Raw genomic sequence first — 22,624 nt, 5'->3', positions numbered from 1 at the left:
TATATTTTTACACGAATCATGTGCTGGATGCACGCTACCATCGTCAATCCATGTTTTATAATAAGACTAAACATTTTGGAACGAAGGTAACCAATTAAAAGTCCATCTAAATACAAACAAATTGCAATTAACGTTACGCAATTTAAGCGTCACACAAAACAATCACGCATTTGGAATTTTTGTAATTCCAACCTTATTTTCTACCAATTGTTGGCCTCCTCCTTCGGGGATGAGCATTAGATGAACCGGTGGTTTTACACTCTATTAATAGGGTTATCGCTCCAAGCGAAGTCATCGTCGGTGAAGGCATATATCATCCAATAGAATAAATTAAGTAAAGCAAATGATGCGGGGAAAAGCACTCGAGCGGCTTTGTCTATGTGAGATACGCTGTTTATGTGACCTCGGTTCCCTGAAATAAAATTTAACATTTAAAAATCCACTAACTGATACGCCACAATTACTTGAATGGTGTTTCGAACGCATTAACATTAAAACTTTCGATAGCTATTTAAGACTTAGGGTTCAAGCACGTTCTCCTCTTTAGAGCTGAACTAAGCCAGGCTATTTTATTCGTAAAAAGGTTACTCAGTTTCCTTGAAAAAGATTGACTGACTCTTAGGATAGATTCCTGATATACATACTTGTTTGAAATAGTAAGTTGTTTATTTATTGAGTTCTTTCTCAAATTATAAAATTTACGTGGAAGTAATTCATACTACTTTTCATAAATGAATGTAAAGATAAACAAAAACAAACGGAAAATTCTATTTTGACGCTTCATAGAAAAGTGACTAGACAAGTATGTCTGTCCTGTTTACAAGTGTTTAAATTGAAAATAAATATTTAACCTTTCGACGGTCCCAACGTATGTAAAGACATGTCAAAATTCCCATTTCTTTATATTTAATTTTTGGCTTTATCTTGTCTATACCTTTATATGTATGATATTTTTATTAGAACAAGTAGATTAGTTTCAAAGAATTGATGTCGTATATATACGAACAACTATACATATACCTTTGTACTACGATTTTAGTTAGGTGGTGTGTTTTACAGTTATTTTGCATTAACAATATCACTATAAAACATGAGTAACAATAGATCGAAGTTTTTAGTGGATATTTCTCTACTCTAACTCTAAAAATAAACACGTTGAAACTTAGATAATTTATTTTGCGAGTCATAGGAAGCTAATAAAAAAGGCAAAAAACTAGCCATAGACATGGACGTTGATAAAATAGAAGCTCAATCGAATCCATCAAACATTTGTACAGCAATGTTTGATTTTCAGTAGTTTATGAATTAAAATGAATCTCATCTCTCATCAGTCTGAATGAAGCTTTGGTGATCATTAGATTCGCTATATCTTCACATAATTAAAATATTCTAATATATTTACATAATTTCTTTAAAAAATGTGAAGCATTAAAGGCATCGTTATTTTCTATTTATATTCCTATTTAATTGTGTCTGTATAAAAATAGTATATCAGATGATAATTGAAAACTAAACGTATTCTATTTATTTAAAAAAAATATTATTAAAAATCAAGCTGATGATTATTTTAAATCAGTGCATGTCGTTATTTACATTCCCCTAAAGCTCTACTCTAATGAAAAATAACCACAGATTAAGAGATTTGTCTAGAGAAGTATATTTTTACTTTACTTCATGAGCTTCAAATATCTTTAATAGACAAATTTGTGAGAAGAACTGAAAAGAGAGAGATTGAAACGCTCTCCTGAAAACTTATTTTTGACATGTCGCTTTGTACGTAGGGACCGTCGATTTATTCGTCACGTTGCAAAGACCAAAATCTAGAACACATTATCCAACTACATATAATAAGTGTAAGTTATTTTACGACATATTCTGTTCTATACTCTATAATATGATTCTTCGGGAGAACATATCTTGTCCGTTTTATAACATTACGATTAGCCTTAAGATACATTTAATTATTCAAGTGAGTTGAACAATGAGGTCCTTGTTAACTAGCATGGTTAAACAAGTCATGGAGAAGCTAAGTCAATCCGAAAGAGTAAATAATTATATACAGTTTACCAGCTTCTCGCTGCCTTTGTCGTCTATACTGGTCATCACCAGCGAGGCAGTACAACAGCTGACGCCATCGAGGTACCCTGTTCTCAGTCTGAGTGGTCCGTTCCATGGTGAGACGGACGCATGGATGTTCTTCTTGAGCCTGAGGAAGGTCGCTATCCGCAGAACTATTGCTTTGGGCCGGTAATGAGGGACTCTGAAAAACAATAAATCATATTATTGACAGCCGATGTGGTATGTACAATTATACAAAAAAAAAATGCACACGCCTTACATAATTATTTGCAGATCTAGCCGAACTTCTTCTTCTAGCAGCGAGCTGTCGAGCTGCATACGCGTCACCTCCGACTTCCTCAATTAATTCCTCCCACTCAGAATCATCAATTACTATTTCACCTGATCCTACCTAGAAATTAATTTAAAATTGATCATTAAAAGTTTGTTGGATTCGTTTAGCCGTCATGGTTGAAATTTGTAGAAAATATAGTATAAAACATAATTTCCTCTTTTCGGTTAAATGTGACAGGCATTGTCTTAATAGTTTTAATGTAAAATTTATTAAAAATTTGAGATTTTTCTTAAAACGAGAAAATATTGTAGTGGTTTTAACTGGTACCGATAGAGTTCATAACTTATTTTTAAGACCAGGCTGTGTTGTTGGATTTATTGTATCAACTTTGTATATTCGTTGCGTACATTTACAGATGTTACGCATAGAGTTTCCACGAATAATAGCAGGTTAATAAAATACATTATTGATAAGGAAGTACAACGATAACGGAAATGTGCGTCAATTTATTTACCTTAGTGAAATAATGTACTCCCGCAAACTCGAGCAAGGTCGCGATACAATAGAAGAAGCTCATCAATAAGAACCAATCGAGGGCGGTTGCGTAACGGACTTTCGGGAGATCGGTCCTCGAGTCTAGGCTTATTGTGGACAGGGTCAACACTGTCGTGATGCCTAAGCCCACACGGTCCGACGTAGCCTTGAATTCAGATGTCACATTTTTTATATTGCAATAAATATAGGTCACAAAACTATTTATAATATTATATATCTAGTGACGAAATATAATAAATATTTAAAACTTCTTTAATGGAAGTGAATGCGAGTTTATTAGATTTTTGCATCCCCTTTTAATTACAATCAAAGATACGGTTGGAACCTTAAGCGAATGTTTATGATAACAATAAGCTCACCTCCCGATGTATCCAAAACGACACCCAAGAAAGAACCACTATCAGTATGCAGGGGACGTACACCTGAATTAGGAAATATCCCGTGTGCCGCTGAAGATTAAAGGACACTTGTAGCACCGAGAAGTCACCTGCACGTAATAAACTATATAATATTGTATCATATGTAACTTAGCTCCGATTTATGTTAAGCATAAAGAGCGGTCTTATATGTGGTGATATTCTGGCCTATTAATAAAGCCATGCAAATTTGATATGAATTATCCGAATGAGAAGTGACGACTGCAGTGCAGAATGCACGTGAGAATGCTATATTACCTTTGGGAGGGCTCCAGGCAATTAGGACTGGAATAGTATCTACTAATTAGTTGCAAAACTTTGACTTTTGAAGCCCAGATTAAAATGACGCTTTGCCTAAGACATTACTCCGATAAGCGTTGATAATAATTTATGAATCCTTAAACAGATTACATGATCTCCACGGTGATGGCCTATGCGGCATCTGCGCTACTAACTATGACATATAATCGGTAATAAAATAGTCCTAGATCACCTGTTTAGCATAATATTTGGGAAAATATTTGAATTCATAAAATTCGTTGAATTTTAGCATTGAATACGGGAAAATGTAATTTTTGTGAAGCGTGAAAGCCGATTCATGTCCCCGAAGGCTTTATTCGGAGAACACTTAAAGATCGATGTTATGTTTACATATTACATTGTATACGCCACATAGAGGTAAAATTAAATTATTGGGTAAAAAGGTAAGTCTTTCCAGAATATTATTTTGTTTCATTTGGTAGGTCTGGGTGATAATTTTAAAATCATTTTATTTATTTTTGCTTAAAAATAGTTCAATGCAAACACATAATTTATGAATAAATTGCTTATTTCACGGCATTCTCGGCATAAGGTTGTGTAACAGTGCGGAATCACATTAAAGCGGAAATCTCGGCAGCCCGTGATTAGTGAGGCTGTTGTGAGGAGAGGAAACCGATATCGGGACTTCGATCTGGCTTCAATTTTATAAGTATGATGAAAATATTAAAACGATCTTCGAGTATTCAAAAAAATATTTTGGTTAATGCTTTTTAGTTGGTTTTCGTGTCGTGTAACGACCCTTAACGAAAGAAAAGCAAATATTATTCCAAAGTAGCGTTGCAAATAATAATAATAAAATTTAATTTATACAGGTTCATAGTTATAGATCAGAAACAATAAGAAATTTAGTTCTTATGTAAAGTAAAACAGCAAAATGTAAATATTTCGTCAATAGTTGCTTTGTGTACTTTCGTATGAGAAAAACCTTTCTGAGTAAAACGATTGAGAGCAAACTGATGATGAGAGTATGTGGAAACCGAATAGGGAAAACCATTGATTACCCGATTATTAACGTCACTTATTCTAGAGACGAACACGTCAGCTAATATTTGAGACATCCATATTTATTTAGGCGATCTTTTTCGCAATACTTGTTATTATGATTTTCATATTCATTTATATTAACTTAATGTTATAACATTTCAGAACCGTTAAAGAGTTGCATATTGCTTTCATTCTGGGTCACCCTCATTTTTGTTGAAATTATAAGATTATCAACTTTTAATACTATCAATTACGTTAACCTACAGTGATCCAGTGGTTAATATATTCGTCTGCAGACCGTGAGGTCTTGGCTTACCTTCTCGTCTTGTAAAAGTAAAGTTCCTGTATGGAAAGCTGATGAGATCGAACTGAGACAAAGTCATGCCGGGGACAAAGTTTACGCTTTCGGAATTCTGCCATTGGTATACCAACTGCTGGTTCGAGTAGGCGTCTGCGAAATAATTGATTGTGTTAATGTTGTTTTATCTGAGTTAACATTAACTTCGTATATTGATAATTGACAATATAAAAGTTCATATACAAAAAGTAGTAGTATGTTAAATTCAGATGATTTCCGCTGTAATTAATAGGAACAAAACTATCTAATCTAATTTTGATTCTTGAATTTAGCGCTTTAACAAATAAACAACTTTTAAATTTAATATAATAAAATTTTATTATCTTCACTGGGAACCGTTCTTTAGGATCTGTCTTTACTAGTAATTAGTATGTCTGTTTCATTCTCTTCTGTAATAAATAAATAAACATTATATTGTTTATGAAAACAGACCATTCCTTTTGTACTTGTTTGTTCCTAACAATACAATCTCAGTCTTTAAAATACCTAGAGTCGCTCAAAAGTTTTGTACACAACGCATCGCGACTACGATGTTTCAATTGGCTAAAGATACAATTAAATTCATATAAATATATACAGTTAAATAATAACTGTACACAATAAAATATATTCTTGCAATAGAAATCGCTTTAAATCCAAATTCTGTTCGTTATAACATACGCCCAGTACGATCTGTTGTGTTCCACCAGATTTAGCACGCTCTAATAATTCAGATCGGCGATTATCAAAAATCGATAGGGTTTGTACTCACAGCTTCCAAGGATAAGCGGACATGACTGACGATCCATTGGGAAATTTCGAAGTTCCATTGGACATTTGGCCTTAATAGTCAATCTGTTGAAATAAGGGTTCATTATAGCCAAGTAGGCCCGTATAAGCTACGAACCAGGCTTGAGTAGGTACTGGGCGGAAATATCAATGAAAAAAGTTTGCACTGATTACTAAATTAGATTAACTTTATTTTCCGACATTGAAATACCTAATAAAAAAAGATTTGAAATTGCTTTTAAATAATAAACGTTGTAAATAATCAAAAATTAATAATCTAGCACCGTATTAGGCAGTATTTCATTAAATTATAAAATAATTAATGATTTTCAAGTCCTAAAGCAATCAGTTCTGGAACCTGAGTGGGCGCATTCTTCTCACTGCCAATTAAAATGGCGGACTTTGTTTTAAGCGTCGACGAAATTAATGGAGCGCCAAGCACGAGACAATTATTCATCTTTTTTTAATTTCCAACTTTTTGGTTGGTCATTTGATATTATAACACTTTTCATCTAATACCTTCTCTTTTATAATACTTTAATACGCGGGTACGTAAACTAAAATCAATAAAATTGTCCATAAAAGCTAGAATGAAGTAGGTAGTTTTTAATTAAACTGAAGCAAGCTTCAATGAGAAGCTTATGTTCATTATAATAGAAATACGTTGAAAAACCTATTTTCCAAACAATTGATTGGCTTTGTGCAATAGACATTAATCCTCAAAGCTCTAAGAAAATAAATTCAATGAAGTCTGCAAGTAAATTTTGTAATTAAAATTACAAAATTTACGTTATTTCTATCACAGAAATGGTTGTATGATGAATATATTTTCTCTGTTTTTGTAATACATATATTGTTAGTACGAATTGTATATTTGTAAATATTTGGAATGAAGACAATAAACACTATTATTACGTAGCAATAAGGCAATTAAATTATAAACTGGGTTTTATTCTATATTTTTTTATCCTTAAACATGCAGAAAATACATTTATCATTTGTAGATACAGTATTAAACAATAATCTATGAATCTATGAACATATATACCTCATAGAATATAATATGTCTCCGTGTTGGCTAATTCGCAGCAACTTATTGGGTACAGTTATTGTGTGAACGTAAGAATGCTTTCCATTATAGAAGTACGTGTCGGGTCGCCAGATCCTCTCCAGCATTTTGATGGATAGTGACAATGATCGTATTGGGCCGAGAAACGACAGGCGCGTGTCTCGCCAGTATTGTCGGAAATAACAGTCCATTGAATAATCCTGAAAGTTATCCCGACTCGATTCGATTTCAAATGTATAGATGATTGTCAAACTAACAAAACTTAACGAAATAAATATTGTGGCAAAACATACCATGTCTAGTTCAGACACCGGACCCATACTGCGTATGAGAATATTAGTTTGAACCACTGTAGGGTAACCTGAAAATATATTATTTATTATTATTAAAATAACAACTTTAGATTTATATTATAATTAAAAATAAATAGACATAACAGTGAAATTATGAAAAAAAAACAAATTTAAAAAGTTTGGTTGGTGTGGCAGTCTCTAATAGGAAAAGAAATATCATTTAGCGATGACAATCCTGTGATAAAATATATGAAACTGTCCCTAAACTTAAGCAATTGTTTCTTTATAAGCTCAAGAATATTTTTTTAATTTAAATAAGCATTATAATATAATTATGTATTAATATGTTTATGTTAAACCATTTCACTCACCTTTCCCGTGTGTCGGGAGCTGTGACTTCTCATAATTCTTCAATAAGTTTTCTAAAACCACAGTAATATTTTTTGATACCGCATCGTTTATGCTGCGTTTCTGGTTCACCTTCGCGTCGTTTTCGGTTTTGTTCAGTTCATTCAACGTGGTATTAAAGTAAGTGGAAAATAACAAATCCTCTTGTGCATCGTGCCAAAGTGCACTTTCATTTTCACGATCTTCAACTGTTGCTGAGAAAATCTTTGGAAAATCTTCCGTCGAGCTGTCGGGGTCTAAGGATGTCAGCGATATGGGAAATGTTCCATTTTCAGTCGTCAAGTAGACCGCTCCCTTCGCATCAGCTTTTGTACTGTAGCGATATTAAAATATATTTAATATCTTTTGTGGACAATACATGTTGCTTTACCAAACAGTTTCTAAGGGTTCTATACATTTTCGTTTCGTTTAACAGGTATGTTCAATTTAATTAAAACCAATATATCATGACTAAAGTCACACTCATCAAAACTAACTAAAGTCAATTACATTGTTTTATCCAAAGTACTTATTTGTATCGTTTTCTTTAGAGGGCACTCTTTATGCTGTGATGAAATAGTTAAATTATAGATTTCCTTTAATTAAAGAAAATTATATTTTATAGAATGTTGAGGACTGGACATTTTAAATCAGTAAAATTCTAATAATACAATATCGTTAGTCCTTACTTGACTCATCAATCAAAGTTTCTTAACTCTCGGCTGTCATCTTTGACTGATAATAATAAAAGTAGCGCCAATCTCATTTAATCTTCCAAACAAATACATTTACGATCGCTATTTCTTAACTAATTTAGAGCTAGGTTATTATCGCTGATCCGTTGACGGTTTATCTCAGCTGGTATTTATCATATATTACGTTCCATTTTTATAGAAATATCTTAAAACGATTGTGTTTATCACACAAAAAAATAAGTAATCTCTAAAATCTCTTTTTACTCAAAATAAAACCAACACTAAAAATTATTATTTATTTATTTATTTAATGTATAAGTGTTCTTAATATAAAGGAAGTTGATGTGGTGGAAACACAAACTGTGCACAGTTTTTCTATCCACCAGGACGTCGAACATAATTAAATCATTAACACACATATATATATACTAAGGCCAGTGACATATAAACTGTAAATTTAAATTTATAAAAATAAACGATTTAAAATTGCACGTAAAACGTCGTAAACAAATCTAAACACTGACGTGAAACCTGTTCTTGTCGAGAATTCTCATTCACATACAGAATGAGTTCCTATATTCGAATATATATATATATATTTTAATGACGTATATGGCATAATTTTTGTTATGCGTAATTTATAATTGTTTGACTTATGTAGTATTTTTTTAATTTAAATTTAATATTGTCTCTTGTTATATTAGTAAGAAGTGTAGCTGGTATCGAGTTTATTAAATTTGGAATAATGTAATCTAATGTTTTTTTCCCATATAAGTTATTGTATTTGGGTAATAGAAATTCGTTTTTTAATTTTCTTCAACACGTAGAATAGTGATAGTGAGTTTTAATTGTTTTGAGGTAATTTTCTGTAAAGTAGTTTTCATTTAGTAATCCTAGTTGCACTTTCTCGTATATAGGTATAATTTTGAAAAATGCAAATAGCTTTCTGTAGTCCTCTTTATATTATGGGAGCAATTGTTTTTAAAATACGTATTTTTATTGCAAATATTTGATTTAGATAAGTTTTACATGTTCTCCCATATCTTGTAAGTCCATATGTTATAATGGATTCGGCTAGTGCTTTGTATAATAGTAGCAGAATTTTAAGAGGTATTTTATTTTTTATTAAAGTGAATTTGGCAAGTATCGCTCTTAGCCTATCACAGACAGAATTAATGTGCATTTTCCAGGACATTCGGTCATCTATTGTAAGCCCCAGGTACTTATGGTTATGAACTAATTCTAAGGCGCTGCAGTTGCAGCTTTTGGGGTACGAGTTATAAGAATGTGCACATGTGTGGTTGCGTAAGATTAAGATGGGTGTACGTCAGCTTAGATTGTGACTGGATCGGATATGCATGAACTTTGTTTTGTTAGGATTTAGTACAAGTCCTACGTCGTGGGACCATTTAGCCAATGCATCGAAATCAGATTGTAGCTTTGTTTCTGCTTCTTGGATGTTAGGCCCTGCGGCTACTAGGCATGTATCATCTGCAAATTGGAATATCTGACAATACTTTATTATGTTAGGTAATGTGTTAACATAGGTAAGGTAGTGTAAAGGCCCAATGACTGAGCCCTGAGCCGTACCTTCTGTAATAGATATTGGAAAACTTTCTTCGTTGCACACTTTAACACGATAAGTTCTGTCTTGCTCTCTTGCTTGCTTGTCTTGCTTGTTCAGTTTTCACACCACTTGAGTAGGTTTCCTCGTACTCCGCAGTCATTTAAGTTCTGTAGGATTACGCTGTGCTTTAATGTGTCGAATGCCTTACTGTAGTCAATAAACACTACTAGAACATGATCTTTTTTATTTAAATGTTTATAAATGTGGTCTGTGAATGCGGATAGCAATTGTGTGGTATTTTTATTTAGTTGGAATCCATATTGTTTGTTAGAAAGAATATTGTGTTTTTTATAATAATTTTGAATTTGTCCACATATGTATTTTTCTATTATTTTGTTAATTGTTGGCAATATAGTTATTGGACGATAATAATAATTATTATTATTAATTGCTCCAACACTATAAATATTTTATTAAAGTTGCCGGCTTCGGGATGTGATGACCCAATCGACTGGTGAAATAACCTGTGACAGAGGTTATTTCACCAGTGAAATCAGTCAATCCCTCTTCTCATGCTATTGAGTCCGGCACGACCGGAGCAGTAAGACTGTTCACAAGAATGCAAACCGGCGTGATGCAATAGGTCCATCTTATTGTATTTGCTTTTCGTGTGGTGAGTGAAACTCTCCGAGCCCAACATTCCATAGCCTAAATGCCGAAACTGACCGACTCATGGAGTACATCAAAATGGCTACAAATTTCCTGCTCGAAAAGGTCGTGTCCGCCGTAATCGTGATACTTTGCCACTCCCACCACGCCGACTGGCTCGGTTCTGATACCTATCACGTGGATAGGTCTTTTCGTGATTTCTCCTTGCCATGTGATACCCGCAATCTCGCAAATAATACACGTAGATGGTGACAAACCATTTTTGTTGAAACTTCTACTGACCTGACATCCAGAGAAGTAGTTAGAAGTAGCAAGCCTACGTCAATCCTCCTTAGGGTCGGATCATCGCGAGGTCTCGACAACTGTCCCTACAACTCGCCCTCCACGGCCCAGGGCTGTTGACTCTGGTGCCGAAGTTGTTTGGCAGGGTATGTCCTGTGCTTCTGAGTTGGATCCGGTCTTATAACATTTCAGAACCGCTAACGCGACTTTTCTGGTACCTGTACTCGTTCGGCACTGTCCTTAAGTGCTGCTATTCATCTGTTCCCTGAAAAAGGCGGTCGCTCTGATCCGTTCAACTATCGCCCAATAGCTATAACCTCCTTGTTCTCCAAAATAATGGAAATCATTATTAATGGCCAGCTCCTGCGGTATCTAGAGCGCCACCAGCTAATTAGCGATGGTCGGCTAGTGACCTTCTTGAATACCTTACTCATGTCTTCGACACCTATTTTCTTCTCCACATCAATGATATGTTCCACTTCACTTCAACTTCCAACATTCTTTGATATACGAATGACAGCACCGGCTCTTTACACGGACCGTGGAAGTACAAACTGGTGTCTGAAGTCGAAATTCTGTTACAAGTTTCGGACTGGAGTCGACTAACGTATTTCGATCATTGTCCTTCATATTGAATAAATATTATATTAGATAAAGAAAGCACCAACAACCTTTCAAAACAGAAATGATAAAAATTACATACAAAAGCTCTGCGGCAGATGTACGCGAAAGGGCTTTTTATTTTAGATTATGTTAAAGCATTCCTTGATAGCTCCGCGGTTTGGAAGGCTACGACATATTTATTCATGGGAAGTGTACACTCTACTACACTTGTAGGCGATATTTGCCAATGAATTTTGTACCATTGGAAAGAAGCTAAAAATAAAAAAAACTTGAGCGTGCACTAAAGCGAATTTGTTTTTTCATTTACTACAAGTGCTACAAGTGCTCCACAGTCGTAGTCAGTGAAAGATTTATTTAGAAAATAAAATAAGTTGCCGTTCCCTGAATTAAACATGTATAATTTAAATATGTTATATATTGCAGAAACAGAATAAAATATAAGTTTAATAGTATGAAGACGTTCATCGCTGTTCCAATTCCCGTAAATCTAATTGGACCCTGGCACGCGGTGATTGCTTCATATGCTCACACTGAATCAAAATGATTGCACGCTCTACTTGTATCAAATACTCACTTTTAAGTTTATTTAATACATATTTTATATAATTATAGCTATAGTGTGTCGTTTATCTATGTTAACGATGTTCGATGATAGACATGGAAACATAATTAAATGTTGTCGTCAGTGATTCTTGTGATTCGCCTGAAAACATTTGTCGTTTCACCAGGGGTTGATGCACAGTTGTGCGGTAACCATTGAGTTGGATAACAAAGACATAATTAGCTAGTACTTGATTTGAAGATCATATAAGAATAATAATATTGTCCTAAACACATGTTTTCTGTATTACTCTTGTAGTTAGGTCCTTTATTAACCAGAGAAAACGTAAAACTAGGTTTAAGTGACTTCTTATAACTGAATTTACCGAATGTTAATTGTTTCGAGTCTTGTTAAAGTGAGTGTAACATCAATGAAAAATAAAAAGATGTATTTTTCGCAAGGTCCTCAGTCTCCGAGCACCTACTTACGATTTTAAGTGCTCACTTAGACGAGTTTTGCTGAAAATACCGAAATCATTTTATCGAAAAAAAATGTGAAAGTAAGCCATCTTAACTTTATATTTTAGAAACAAATCGATTTGACCCAATTTAAACTACTTCAAAAAATATTAAAACGGATCTATATATTTAAACTTAATTAATAATTACGTGTATATATATAACTTAAAGATACAAACTGGTAACGCAATGTAAGAATAAAGGGTAACCTAAAATGGCTATTTAATGGCAATAAGAGTTACGGTTATTCAACGTTAAAGGAGCTGGAGCCCATATCTTATAATTTCACTAAGAAAAAGACGAGAAAAGTTTTTGAAAAGCTTAGGAGTTTCCTAACGAACCGTGATAAACTCTTACCTAAATGTACGGCAACTTAATCTATCTTTAGTAGAAAAGTTTATTTACAAAGTAGTTACACGTACGGGACGTAACAATTTTTCAATAATTTTTGTACAATGTAATATAAACAATCATTTTGAATGTTAGTCGTCGACATCAGCTGTGCTGTAGCAATAAACATATATATGTGTTAGCTAAAAAGTTGTTAACAATGTTTTGTTGATAACTGACTGAAAGGACTTATGGTCCTTCAAGAAATGAGCGTTCTAATTCTTAATAGGCCAGCAACGCACTCGCGAGCTCTGGCTTTGGGAGAGTTCATGGGTATCATTTAACATCAGGTGAGCCTCCTGCCCGTTTGCCCTCTTGTTTTATATAAAAATCGTAAATTATGAAATACTTTAAATTTTAGTAGTAAGATTTATTTGCTACATTACACCTGGAAATCAAACTTGATGACATGAGAAAGTTCTATTTAACTAAATAAATTGGTGACTATTTGAAATATTTACTGTTAGGAGTTGATATGAAACATGATCAATATAACCACCAGTGGTATTTTTTTCTGATGTGCCCATCAGTAAGGCAGCTTTCTCTGCCAATTACGTGCCATCTACTTTTTGGTTCCATCACCCTACGAGCGAGCGTTGAATGCTTTATATTTTTATTCAAGTTTACCCTATCATACATAATACTACATATACAAACTCTTTTATCTAAAATGTATGACAATTTAGGTAAACATAAATGTTACAAAAAACAAAAACAAAAACGATACAAATATATACAAGATAAAATAATTAAAAAAACAGACTGGGAAAAGAAATTGCCAGCAAAACAGCGAATTAGGTTCGAGACAGGCATTTAACAATGGTTTCTTTAAAATTGATCAGCAGTATGGCACGACCGAATATATCCAGCTCCGATAAATAAATGTTTACGTGATAAGTGATATTTTTCATACGAACGACCTCAGCGATAAAGGTCCCACCCTTAAAACGCTAGGACAACCCTGATTTACATAATGTAAATGAATATAGAAACTTCTAAAGTGCATTAGGCTTTTCGAATGTTAATTATTATTAGAAATTTTGGGATCAGAAAATATTTTATTGCTGATTGCTGAGAAGAACTGAATAAAAACCAGGGCTGAACATACTATTTACTTACATATGCTTTACTCTGCGAAAATGATGGAAAATATCATTGAGCAGCGACAGAATTTGAGATGTGTCGTTGTATTATTCAATAAAGAGTTAATCATTAATTTACAGCCCCAGTTTAAGTTTTGAATTTTAAAATGATTTTTCCTAGTTTCAATAATTTATTTGAAAATGAAGCGACAAAGCCGCGATTTCGTGTTCTCATTGCTCGCAAGAACCTCTTTTAAAGAGAACTCTTCATCAGAAGTATACAATTTGTCAACTCACTTTCAGATAACAAATTGACAATGAGGCTTAAGTACGACAACTGTATACAACAAGCAATAATAGCTTATTAATTCTTGTTTTCCTTTAGGTCATTTATGCAAAAACTTTGAACACGCAAGTCCGAAACCCGAAGTTATCTGGCCACTTTTGTGTTTATATCGTTAACTTTTTTATTAACTAACCTTACGATAAAAATAATTACCGTCTCGAAGGGAATCCAAACTAGACATTCAGGGGAATATGCCTGTTTAACATAACCATTACAAAACTACAGTAGACACTTTTCGAAATTTTCTATTATATATTTTGAGATAAAATGCTTATATAAAGGAGGTTAAGTTGGGGATAGTTATTTTATTTATGTAATAACAGAAAAGTTAGTTGACAATTTAAATCACAATATAGTAATTTTGCTCGAATAGATCGCCAATGAGCTTTATATAGTAAAACATTTTAATTTCTAACAATGAAATTACGTCCTATCCCATATATTGATCTAGCTCATTAATAGGCGGCATATTGAACTCCAGAGCCAAAACAAAATCGTATACGAACACTAGTAGGTTACTTATTAGAAATATAATATTCAAAACTCGTACACTTTCTTGTTCTGTTGATAAGGTTCGAGGGTCTGTGAGAACGCAGAGGTGACCGATGAGAACAACCGCACTCGGTACTGGGGGCTGAAAACTATCAATCTCCTCTAAGATATATCCCAAAGCCATCAGGGCGTGACCAAAGTATGGTAGATATTGTTCAACGAATAATTCCAAATCATACATTTGTTAAGCCGTTTCATCCATCTTTCAAATTATATTGTACATCGATGTTTCCCTACATTTCGATGCGTTATATTAATTATTACGACGGTTTCCTTCATTTCTGAATACGTAAATACTAAACCATAATGAGGGATTATTTATAAGTTCTGTAAATCATATTCAGAAATTATGTTTCAAAGTATGTTTCTTGAATTCAATACTATTTTTCACTCGTGTTTTTAGTTGATATCCCCATTATCACACATAATTATAGTATGTACGGTATTTTTTACATATTTTAATAAAATATTATTGCTGTTTGTAATTATTATAAGATTGTCATACAAAATGTCAGAACCGCACGCGAAGACGGCGTCATTGTAGATCGATGGACGACATGTCAATTTGGTGAAAAAATATTTTTGGTGCAATGTCTCGAATTTCGGAGATAAAAATAAATAAATCCAATTTCTTAGAGAATGGAAACAAAGCTTACAATTATAAGTATCTTGCTGTATTCAGCCAAGGGACCCTGACTGTATTCAGACTTGGCTCGTACTTATAAGTGTCGTGTGTGAACCTTTGTGTTGCGATCTTAACAAAACTAGGAGAAAAGATAAAATTGTTTTGTATTTCATCTCTTACGAGAACGATCGCTGCGGTAACGAATTTGTGTACGGATTTGGACGGCAAAGACACCTGGCTGTACTAATAATATGGGACAAATTATTGTTCATACAGTTTTGAGAAATTGGAATACACCTGTAATACACCACCTGCAGCATTTTACTACAAAGTTTATTACAAATTCCTGCCCCGAGTTTCTAGTTGCTAGCTTTTTCGACCTATCCTTATTTAACGGTGTGCTATGAATTCCCTGGTTCAATGTTCAATTTTCTTTTTAATTTTAAGGTAAACAATGGTTATCTAAATCTAAATATATATTAAAAAATAAAGATGAAAAGTTTCGTCTAGTGAACATGACAAAAATACAGTTTCATTCAATGACAAATCACATATTGGCAAAAACTACTGCCGATATAGGAAACATTTAAACTATCACACACAGTTAACAATCGACGATGTGCCGCTACGTTATAGTGATAAAACTTCGTATAAACACGTAAATTGTCTTTTGAATTTGTTCCAAAGGATTAATAGGCATTGTCATTATTAAGTGACAACTATAATAGTAGGGGAGCCCAAGAGGGGATTTCGGGATTTACAGGTGCAGATTTATATACAGGGGGATACCTTGTACCCAGTGAAGTACCTCCACCAAATATGAGCCCCATATATATGGCTGCCGTCAAGGATTAGTATAAAAAAAACAGATTAAGGTAGGATGAGTTAATTACATGTGATTCAATTTTCAAGTGACGTAAAGAAAGGGTAGGGCTAAAAAGTTGTGAAAGCTGGTTTCTTTTTATTTTGAAAGAAATAATTCTAGAATGACGAACAATATATAATTTGACGATTTCCACAAACCGGCGTAAGAAAAAGCCGCCGATAAAGTTTTATACGTGCAGCTGCATAGTGCCTGTATTCATTTAAAGATAACTAACCTTGAACCCGAAAAATGACCTTGAATTAACGATGAGTAAATATAATAAAGTAATAAAATTAAAAAAAATACTTGAACAGCATACACTGTTTGCAATTTTCCGAGCTTATCAATAAAGTTCAATGATTTATAAAATATTTTGTTTTAATTATCAGATTAGGCGAATCCCTCCAGATAATGGTCGTGAGACATCACCTCTAGGACGTAAAGATGAACCATATATATATCTTAATCCGATCTCTTCAAAATGGTGATGTTTTTTGCATATTATTTATATTATAGTAACAGACGCGAGTTTGCGTCGCATCCAAATCGTCAAATTATTAGATGAGATGGTTTTTTTAGGTTCACTTAACATCCCCTCAGAAAATCAGACGCGCTCGATATTTTTTTTTTCATTTTCAACCCTTACGTACGACCACTATGCAAAGAATAGATTATTATTAAAAATATATAGGACCTTGATGCTGTCAATATCTGACGCGCTCGAGTATGTCCATGGCACAGTTTTTTTTACAAATCTATAGCCCACCCCCCACCGATGAAAAGGTATACATTATATAACAAGCTTCGCAACCCAATGGGTTTCTATAACGCTCGAGTAAATCCCCATTTAGCATCGTACTATAAAAATAAAAACCGCTATGGAAACCAGCGCTCATACTCAACTTAAGAAAGTTCTGTATTCGCATCGGTTTGGCAATTAAAAATAACATTTCCAGGTTAAATTTGTAAGTCTAAGTCCGTTGTAATTTCTATTTCTGCCTATAGAACTGAAACCTCATCTATACTAGAAAATTTAAAGAGCCCAAACGCTGTTGAATGGAATTAAAATTATAACAACGATTCAATCGGCTAATGTTTTGGTGACATTTGTTAAAATATTTTAATTTACGTATAAATAAACGAAAACTTTCTTAATTATTTACTTTTCTTAACGAGTAATAAAAATAATTGGAAAAAAAGAGTTGGTATAATTTACTCTTATACATAAAACTAATAGTAGTATAGACTATTGTTCACAAAAACAAAGTCAGTATACTATTAAACGTACGTAAAGCTTTACAGCAAGAGGGAACTTAAAATATTTAAAGAAAATGACAATGAAGTCCTTTAGTTAGAACAGAGTCATTACACTGGTTTAGGTGAGTTTGAATAGTTAAAATAAAAGTTAAAAATGAATAGGTCACTTGACTTTCATCTATAACCGTTTGCATTTCAAATAAAATGGTCGTTGACATTGACTCGTCTCGCTCGATAATTAATTGGCAGTGTGTCAAGTTATCTAATGACCCTTTAAGCCACCGAGCAGCTAGAGGTAACAACACATCAGCGAGCGGGTCAATCATTATTTAAAATAGTAATAATCCGTTTACTTAGGATAAGATTTAGAGTGGAGAATAATTACTAAATATGACCCACGTACATCGATATCATAGTTCGCGCTGATCAAAAGCTATCAAAGCTAGAAACAATTGTTTTGTAGAAGCCTTATCGGTCGAAGGCGAGAATTTAAAGTAATAATAAATCGATCTTGGTCAAAGGCAAGGGTTTCAGGTTACTTAATCCACGAATTTCAGTCTCGATATCTTCTGGCTCTCATTACAGAATGCTACACCTTGATCAATTATGTAAAAAGTATTGCTGTAGAGATAAATTGATTTTATTCTAAAATTGCGACGAAATAACTGAAGCTGGAGTAAAAGCTATTAAATATTTCAATTTCTTTAAGTAGATTGCATTGCAGGTAATATGCCAACTCAGATTTTTGGTATTGTTCGCTTGTAGAATGGAGCTTGTTGTTTTCAATGTATATTATGTGAGTTTAATAATGTTTTATTTTATTATATTGTGAAAAAGAGAAAGCTACATATTTTCTCTCTGTCACAATACACTTCAGAAAGAAAATATTTAGATGATGGTGGCCACTTTGACAATGGTGCTGTCATAAAAATATTGATCACTTTTAATTTATCTTCTATACTTTAAGTAAAGCAGGAAAAGGCTTATTTTATGAGTTGAATTTTAATATTCGTCAAATAAAACTTCAGGATGTCATTTAAATTTTTCACAGCTTTTGCAGAACATGTCGTAAAATTTCTTTAAAAACGTGACCCAAGGAATATTCAAATAACATTCTGCTTCGAGGCATAATTAAATAAAATCCAACATATAAATCTTTATTCGTCACGCTGATGTCAAATGATACTCTTAAAATGCGTAGGACGAAGATCTTAAAAGGTTTCTTGAATAGACATCGAACGACTGATAAGCGCAAAGGATGTGATTTGCTCGCGGGCAAAAGATGGCGGACATTTTATTGAATTCGTATGCAACGCCCAGCCTCTCATGTTACAAACTAATGTATCTCAAACTAGTAAACTCTACTTTCCATTTCTCGTAATAAAAAATATTATAAAGCGTGTATGAAATGAAATATAAAATTTAACACTAATTAAATATATTTATTTATATCTGCGCAAGTTTGACTGTTTCTTTCTTTTTCTCGATTATGTAATACGACCGAGCATGGTTCTCATCATCTTATAAATTATATTAAAGCTTAGGTTTGTTGTGTCTTCACAATATTGCAAGTTTGACCTCAATTTCATGATGAAGTATCCTGTAAACATGCTGGATGTTGGGTTGAGCATTCGCTTGCGTTTCAATAACGTTCCATCCTAATCTATCAATATATGCAGCTTACTTCCGGTCCACGGACTACAATGAACGATCGAACCGCATTTTGAAGTAATTCTTATGTCATTACATACACCATCCATAACACCTATCAAACATATATCATTTACCAAGCACTGAATGTAGCTGAGGTTTCTTTATAAGAGAAACGTAACTATTATTGTTTTTATTTTAATTATAAGATCTCCACAAGATTGACGATGTACAACACTTGATGCGTTATGGCCTTAGAATATACATCGGTCAAAGAGAGGCTGGCTACAAAGGCAAATAGGCACAGGATCCTAATCTCATGTACTGGACTGTTTTCAGGGGATGAAAGAGTTCAGATACAACATCATTTATTATAAATGTCAGTTGAATCCGCATTTATGAAACAGATCATCCAAGGATGGTTTGGATTAAATCAATTTTTATGATGCAAATACATATAACATTAGTAGTAGGTGTTACTTGATCAGTTTAAATTAAATTATTCATGTGTCTGTCTTCTTCACATGTAAACAAATTGACAGAAAGAGGCGGAAATGGTACAAAGAGTGAGTAGGTATGAAGCTATTATTAGTGTTGAGTATTAAGCTATAAAGCAATATTAGCCTCATCGTTAGAGTCTACAGTAAGCTGTGACATAATTAAAATCTTTTGTACTTTACTATTTACTGAAGCAAGGGAATGAAAATTTCTCATCACAACAGAACGGGTACTTTTGTATCTTCAGAAAAAACATTTTGAAGTTACAAAAATATACGTTTAACCTTTATTAGCAACGGAATTTATATCACAAATATTCTCATACTGATACGTCGGTATGTTTTGTGAAGCATTCTTGAAAATTATTCAGATTGTATGGAATATGCAAAAAAGTATTTGCATTTACGCTTACTTCGATGTTGTCGACGTTTCAATATGTATACATAATTAATATACGCTCAATTATTATCATATCTTTTATTGTGGCTTTAGAAAAGTTTATAGATAAATATGAACCTTTTAAATAGTACAAAGTCTGTAAATAATGCGGAGGCACAATATATTGCAAAAATACAAATAGATAAGATTAGAAATGTTTGGTATCTGCCACCAAATAGCATTTATTATACAAATTATATTTCAAGTTCGATGGCAATGTCAGTCTTGTTTCTTAGTGGTAAGACGTTTCTGTTCTTGTGCGTGAACGCCGACTTTCTACAAATGGACGTTTTTAATATTTTGTAGCTTGTAAATGAAAGAAAATTTGATACAACTGATATGTCAAAGGTAATTGTCCCCCTCGACTATATGGAAATAAACACTACTTTATGTAATATTTCGGGGTACTTTATACATATTCCAACTCACTATTTAGTTTTTATCTAAGTAATTATAAAAATGTACCAAAATATTTATCATTCTAATACAATTTAAAAAAAATCCGTTGCATACGATCTGTTAATACTATTAAAGGTTCAAAATGTGAAAATACATTCAGTTTATTTGTTCGAAAGCTGTTGTCTAACGACGCATCGTGCATTCTAATATTTCAATTAGCATTTTGCGGTAATACATTCAGTATTCAAAGTGTTGAATTACGGATTCAATGAGTTGGGTTTTAAATCACTAAGAACTTATAACATTCAATAGTTTCTATACAGAATACGTCTAATTGCGGAAAGTATGTTGAGCAAAGAATTTTGTAAAAAGACTAACACAAAATAAGCCTCGTTCATTCTTTTCGCTTCGGCATTGTTCGTTTCCCTACAACTTTGATTACTCTATACTTAAGTCGATGTATGCATCTTATATTTTAGAACTTACGTATGAAACCTTGCTAACCACAATTCGAACCCACAAGATCTCAAACTGATCAGGTATCTCTTGATGCTTTCAGTTGAAATCTTATTAAACGAGCGTATTGCGGTAGGGTGTTTTCATTAAAAATAATTAAAAGTGGTTTTAAATAACCTATAAAACATCTATAAAAGTTTATTGTATTGTGCATATATATAAGTATGGACAGGTATACATACGTTCTTGAATTCGACGAGTGAAACAATCGTTATTCAGATGTGTGATATTATTTAGAGTTATAATAATAAGATTTTATAATAATCTGTTATTAATAAACCCTACATCACTGTTGTTGGTAATGCGCAGCCAAAGTCTATAATTACAAAGTTATAAACAAAAGAAAAACTCACCATAAGACCACTAGAACTTCTAAAAACAGCGCTCGGTTCATTACAGATATTTGTCAGTGAACTTATGAAAACTAGGGCTTTTTCTGTATCGCGTGTAGGCTCTTTATAAGCACGAGATGTTGGACGTCTTGTTCGCGCCCTGGGAGCCTGTCTAGAGCAACGGATCCTTGTAACACGCATGCGCCAACATTTTTGTGATTAGACATCATCAAAACTTTGTAAATATTTATCACGTGTTTATTTATTCTCGTAACTACCGAAATATTTCAGATAATTACGAGAGTTTTTAAATAATATTTTTTTAATATTATATAATATAATACACGAACTTAAGGTGCCTAACGCTTGAGTTAGAAATAATACTTTCAAGTTCGAGGTCGCGATGCGCCCGTTCTATAGAAATTGAGAATTAATATGAATATTCATGTCGTCTTAAGAATGTTTCAATGTATGAATAACTTTATTGCTTATACAAAATCAGCAGACCATTCTCATAGCTACGATTAGGAGCTATTAAAACTGCAGATTTATCTTTCAACGTAGTGACTTGTTTTATTTGCAGTATTACTGATTCACAGTCATGGATAAAACAAAGGCCGCAAATGGCGAATCCCAATAGCACAGCTGATTGCGGCGGGTGTCGAGAGATACGCTGTCTTGAATTACGTGCATTTAATAGATATTTATAGGTAGGCCATTTTTTAAATCTTTGATATAATTAGGCGGTTTATCGGTTGTATCCTTGAAGAGAGAAGGTTTCGTTATCGATACAGTACTGAGAAAAATTCGTATCAAATAAGATGCCGAGTATAGCCATATACTATTCTATATTAAGTGACCATTTTTGTTTTAAAGTGGGCCTGAAACTAGAAACGTAATTTAAGACTATGCTTAATTTAATGCGTCACGATGTCTGAATGAAAAATGCATTTTACTTCAACCACGTAATTGAGTTTAAGTCTATAACAGATTTAATAATGGATTAAAATGTAAATTTGATCACGCCTAGCTCAAGCAGAATTTCAATTAGCATGTCGTGGATCTTTCAAGGACTAACATTTATTTTAATTTCATTTATATGTAAAGTGTTTAAAAAGTAAATTATAAAAATTAAGCCATTATGGTCGTCACAAGACTCCATTACCACGGCATGGTCACCAGTGGCTGACACGATTTTAGCATGTGTGGTCGAAAAAATTACATCAAGATATAATATAATAGCAACGACAAGATTAATTGTATATTTATATATT

General features: G+C 33.0%; 1 protein-coding gene across 1 annotated transcript; it reads right to left on the bottom strand.

The window, feature by feature from the left end:
• Positions 1 to 16: 16 nt before the first annotated feature.
• On the bottom strand, positions 17 to 21,412 carry LOC123715854 (gamma-aminobutyric acid receptor alpha-like). The gene is made up of 11 exons (XM_045671207.1): positions 21,372 to 21,412; positions 7,489 to 7,838; positions 7,118 to 7,185; positions 6,804 to 7,024; positions 5,739 to 5,821; positions 4,946 to 5,080; positions 3,268 to 3,395; positions 2,868 to 3,053; positions 2,339 to 2,470; positions 2,068 to 2,260; positions 17 to 412 (listed from the first exon to the last, which is right to left on the bottom strand). Exons 1-11 carry the CDS (start codon positions 21,410 to 21,412, stop codon positions 255 to 257), a joined length of 1,695 nt encoding a protein of 564 aa, XP_045527163.1. The 3' UTR covers positions 17 to 254.
• Positions 21,413 to 22,624: the final 1,212 nt, after the last annotated feature.

Source organism: Pieris brassicae, chromosome 10 (assembly GCF_905147105.1).
Source record: "Pieris brassicae chromosome 10, ilPieBrab1.1, whole genome shotgun sequence".
Lineage (NCBI taxonomy): Eukaryota > Metazoa > Arthropoda > Insecta > Lepidoptera > Pieridae > Pieris > Pieris brassicae.
Note: the sequence above shows the minus strand (reverse complement) of the source record. Positions and strands in the feature narration are given on the sequence as shown.

Bases quoted from the DNA above. Each gene is read 5' to 3' on its own strand.
- LOC123715854 (XM_045671207.1), bottom strand. From the start codon at position 21,412: ATGAACCGAGCGCTGTTTTTAGAAGTTCTAGTGGTCTTATG. The intron at 7,186-7,488 runs GTGAGTGAAATG...ATATATTTTCAG, and splicing joins GCTCCCGACACACGGGAAAG to GTTACCCTACAGTGGTTCAA. The intron at 7,025-7,117 runs GTATGTTTTGCC...GATAACTTTCAG, and splicing joins CGGTGTCTGAACTAGACATG to GATTATTCAATGGACTGTTA.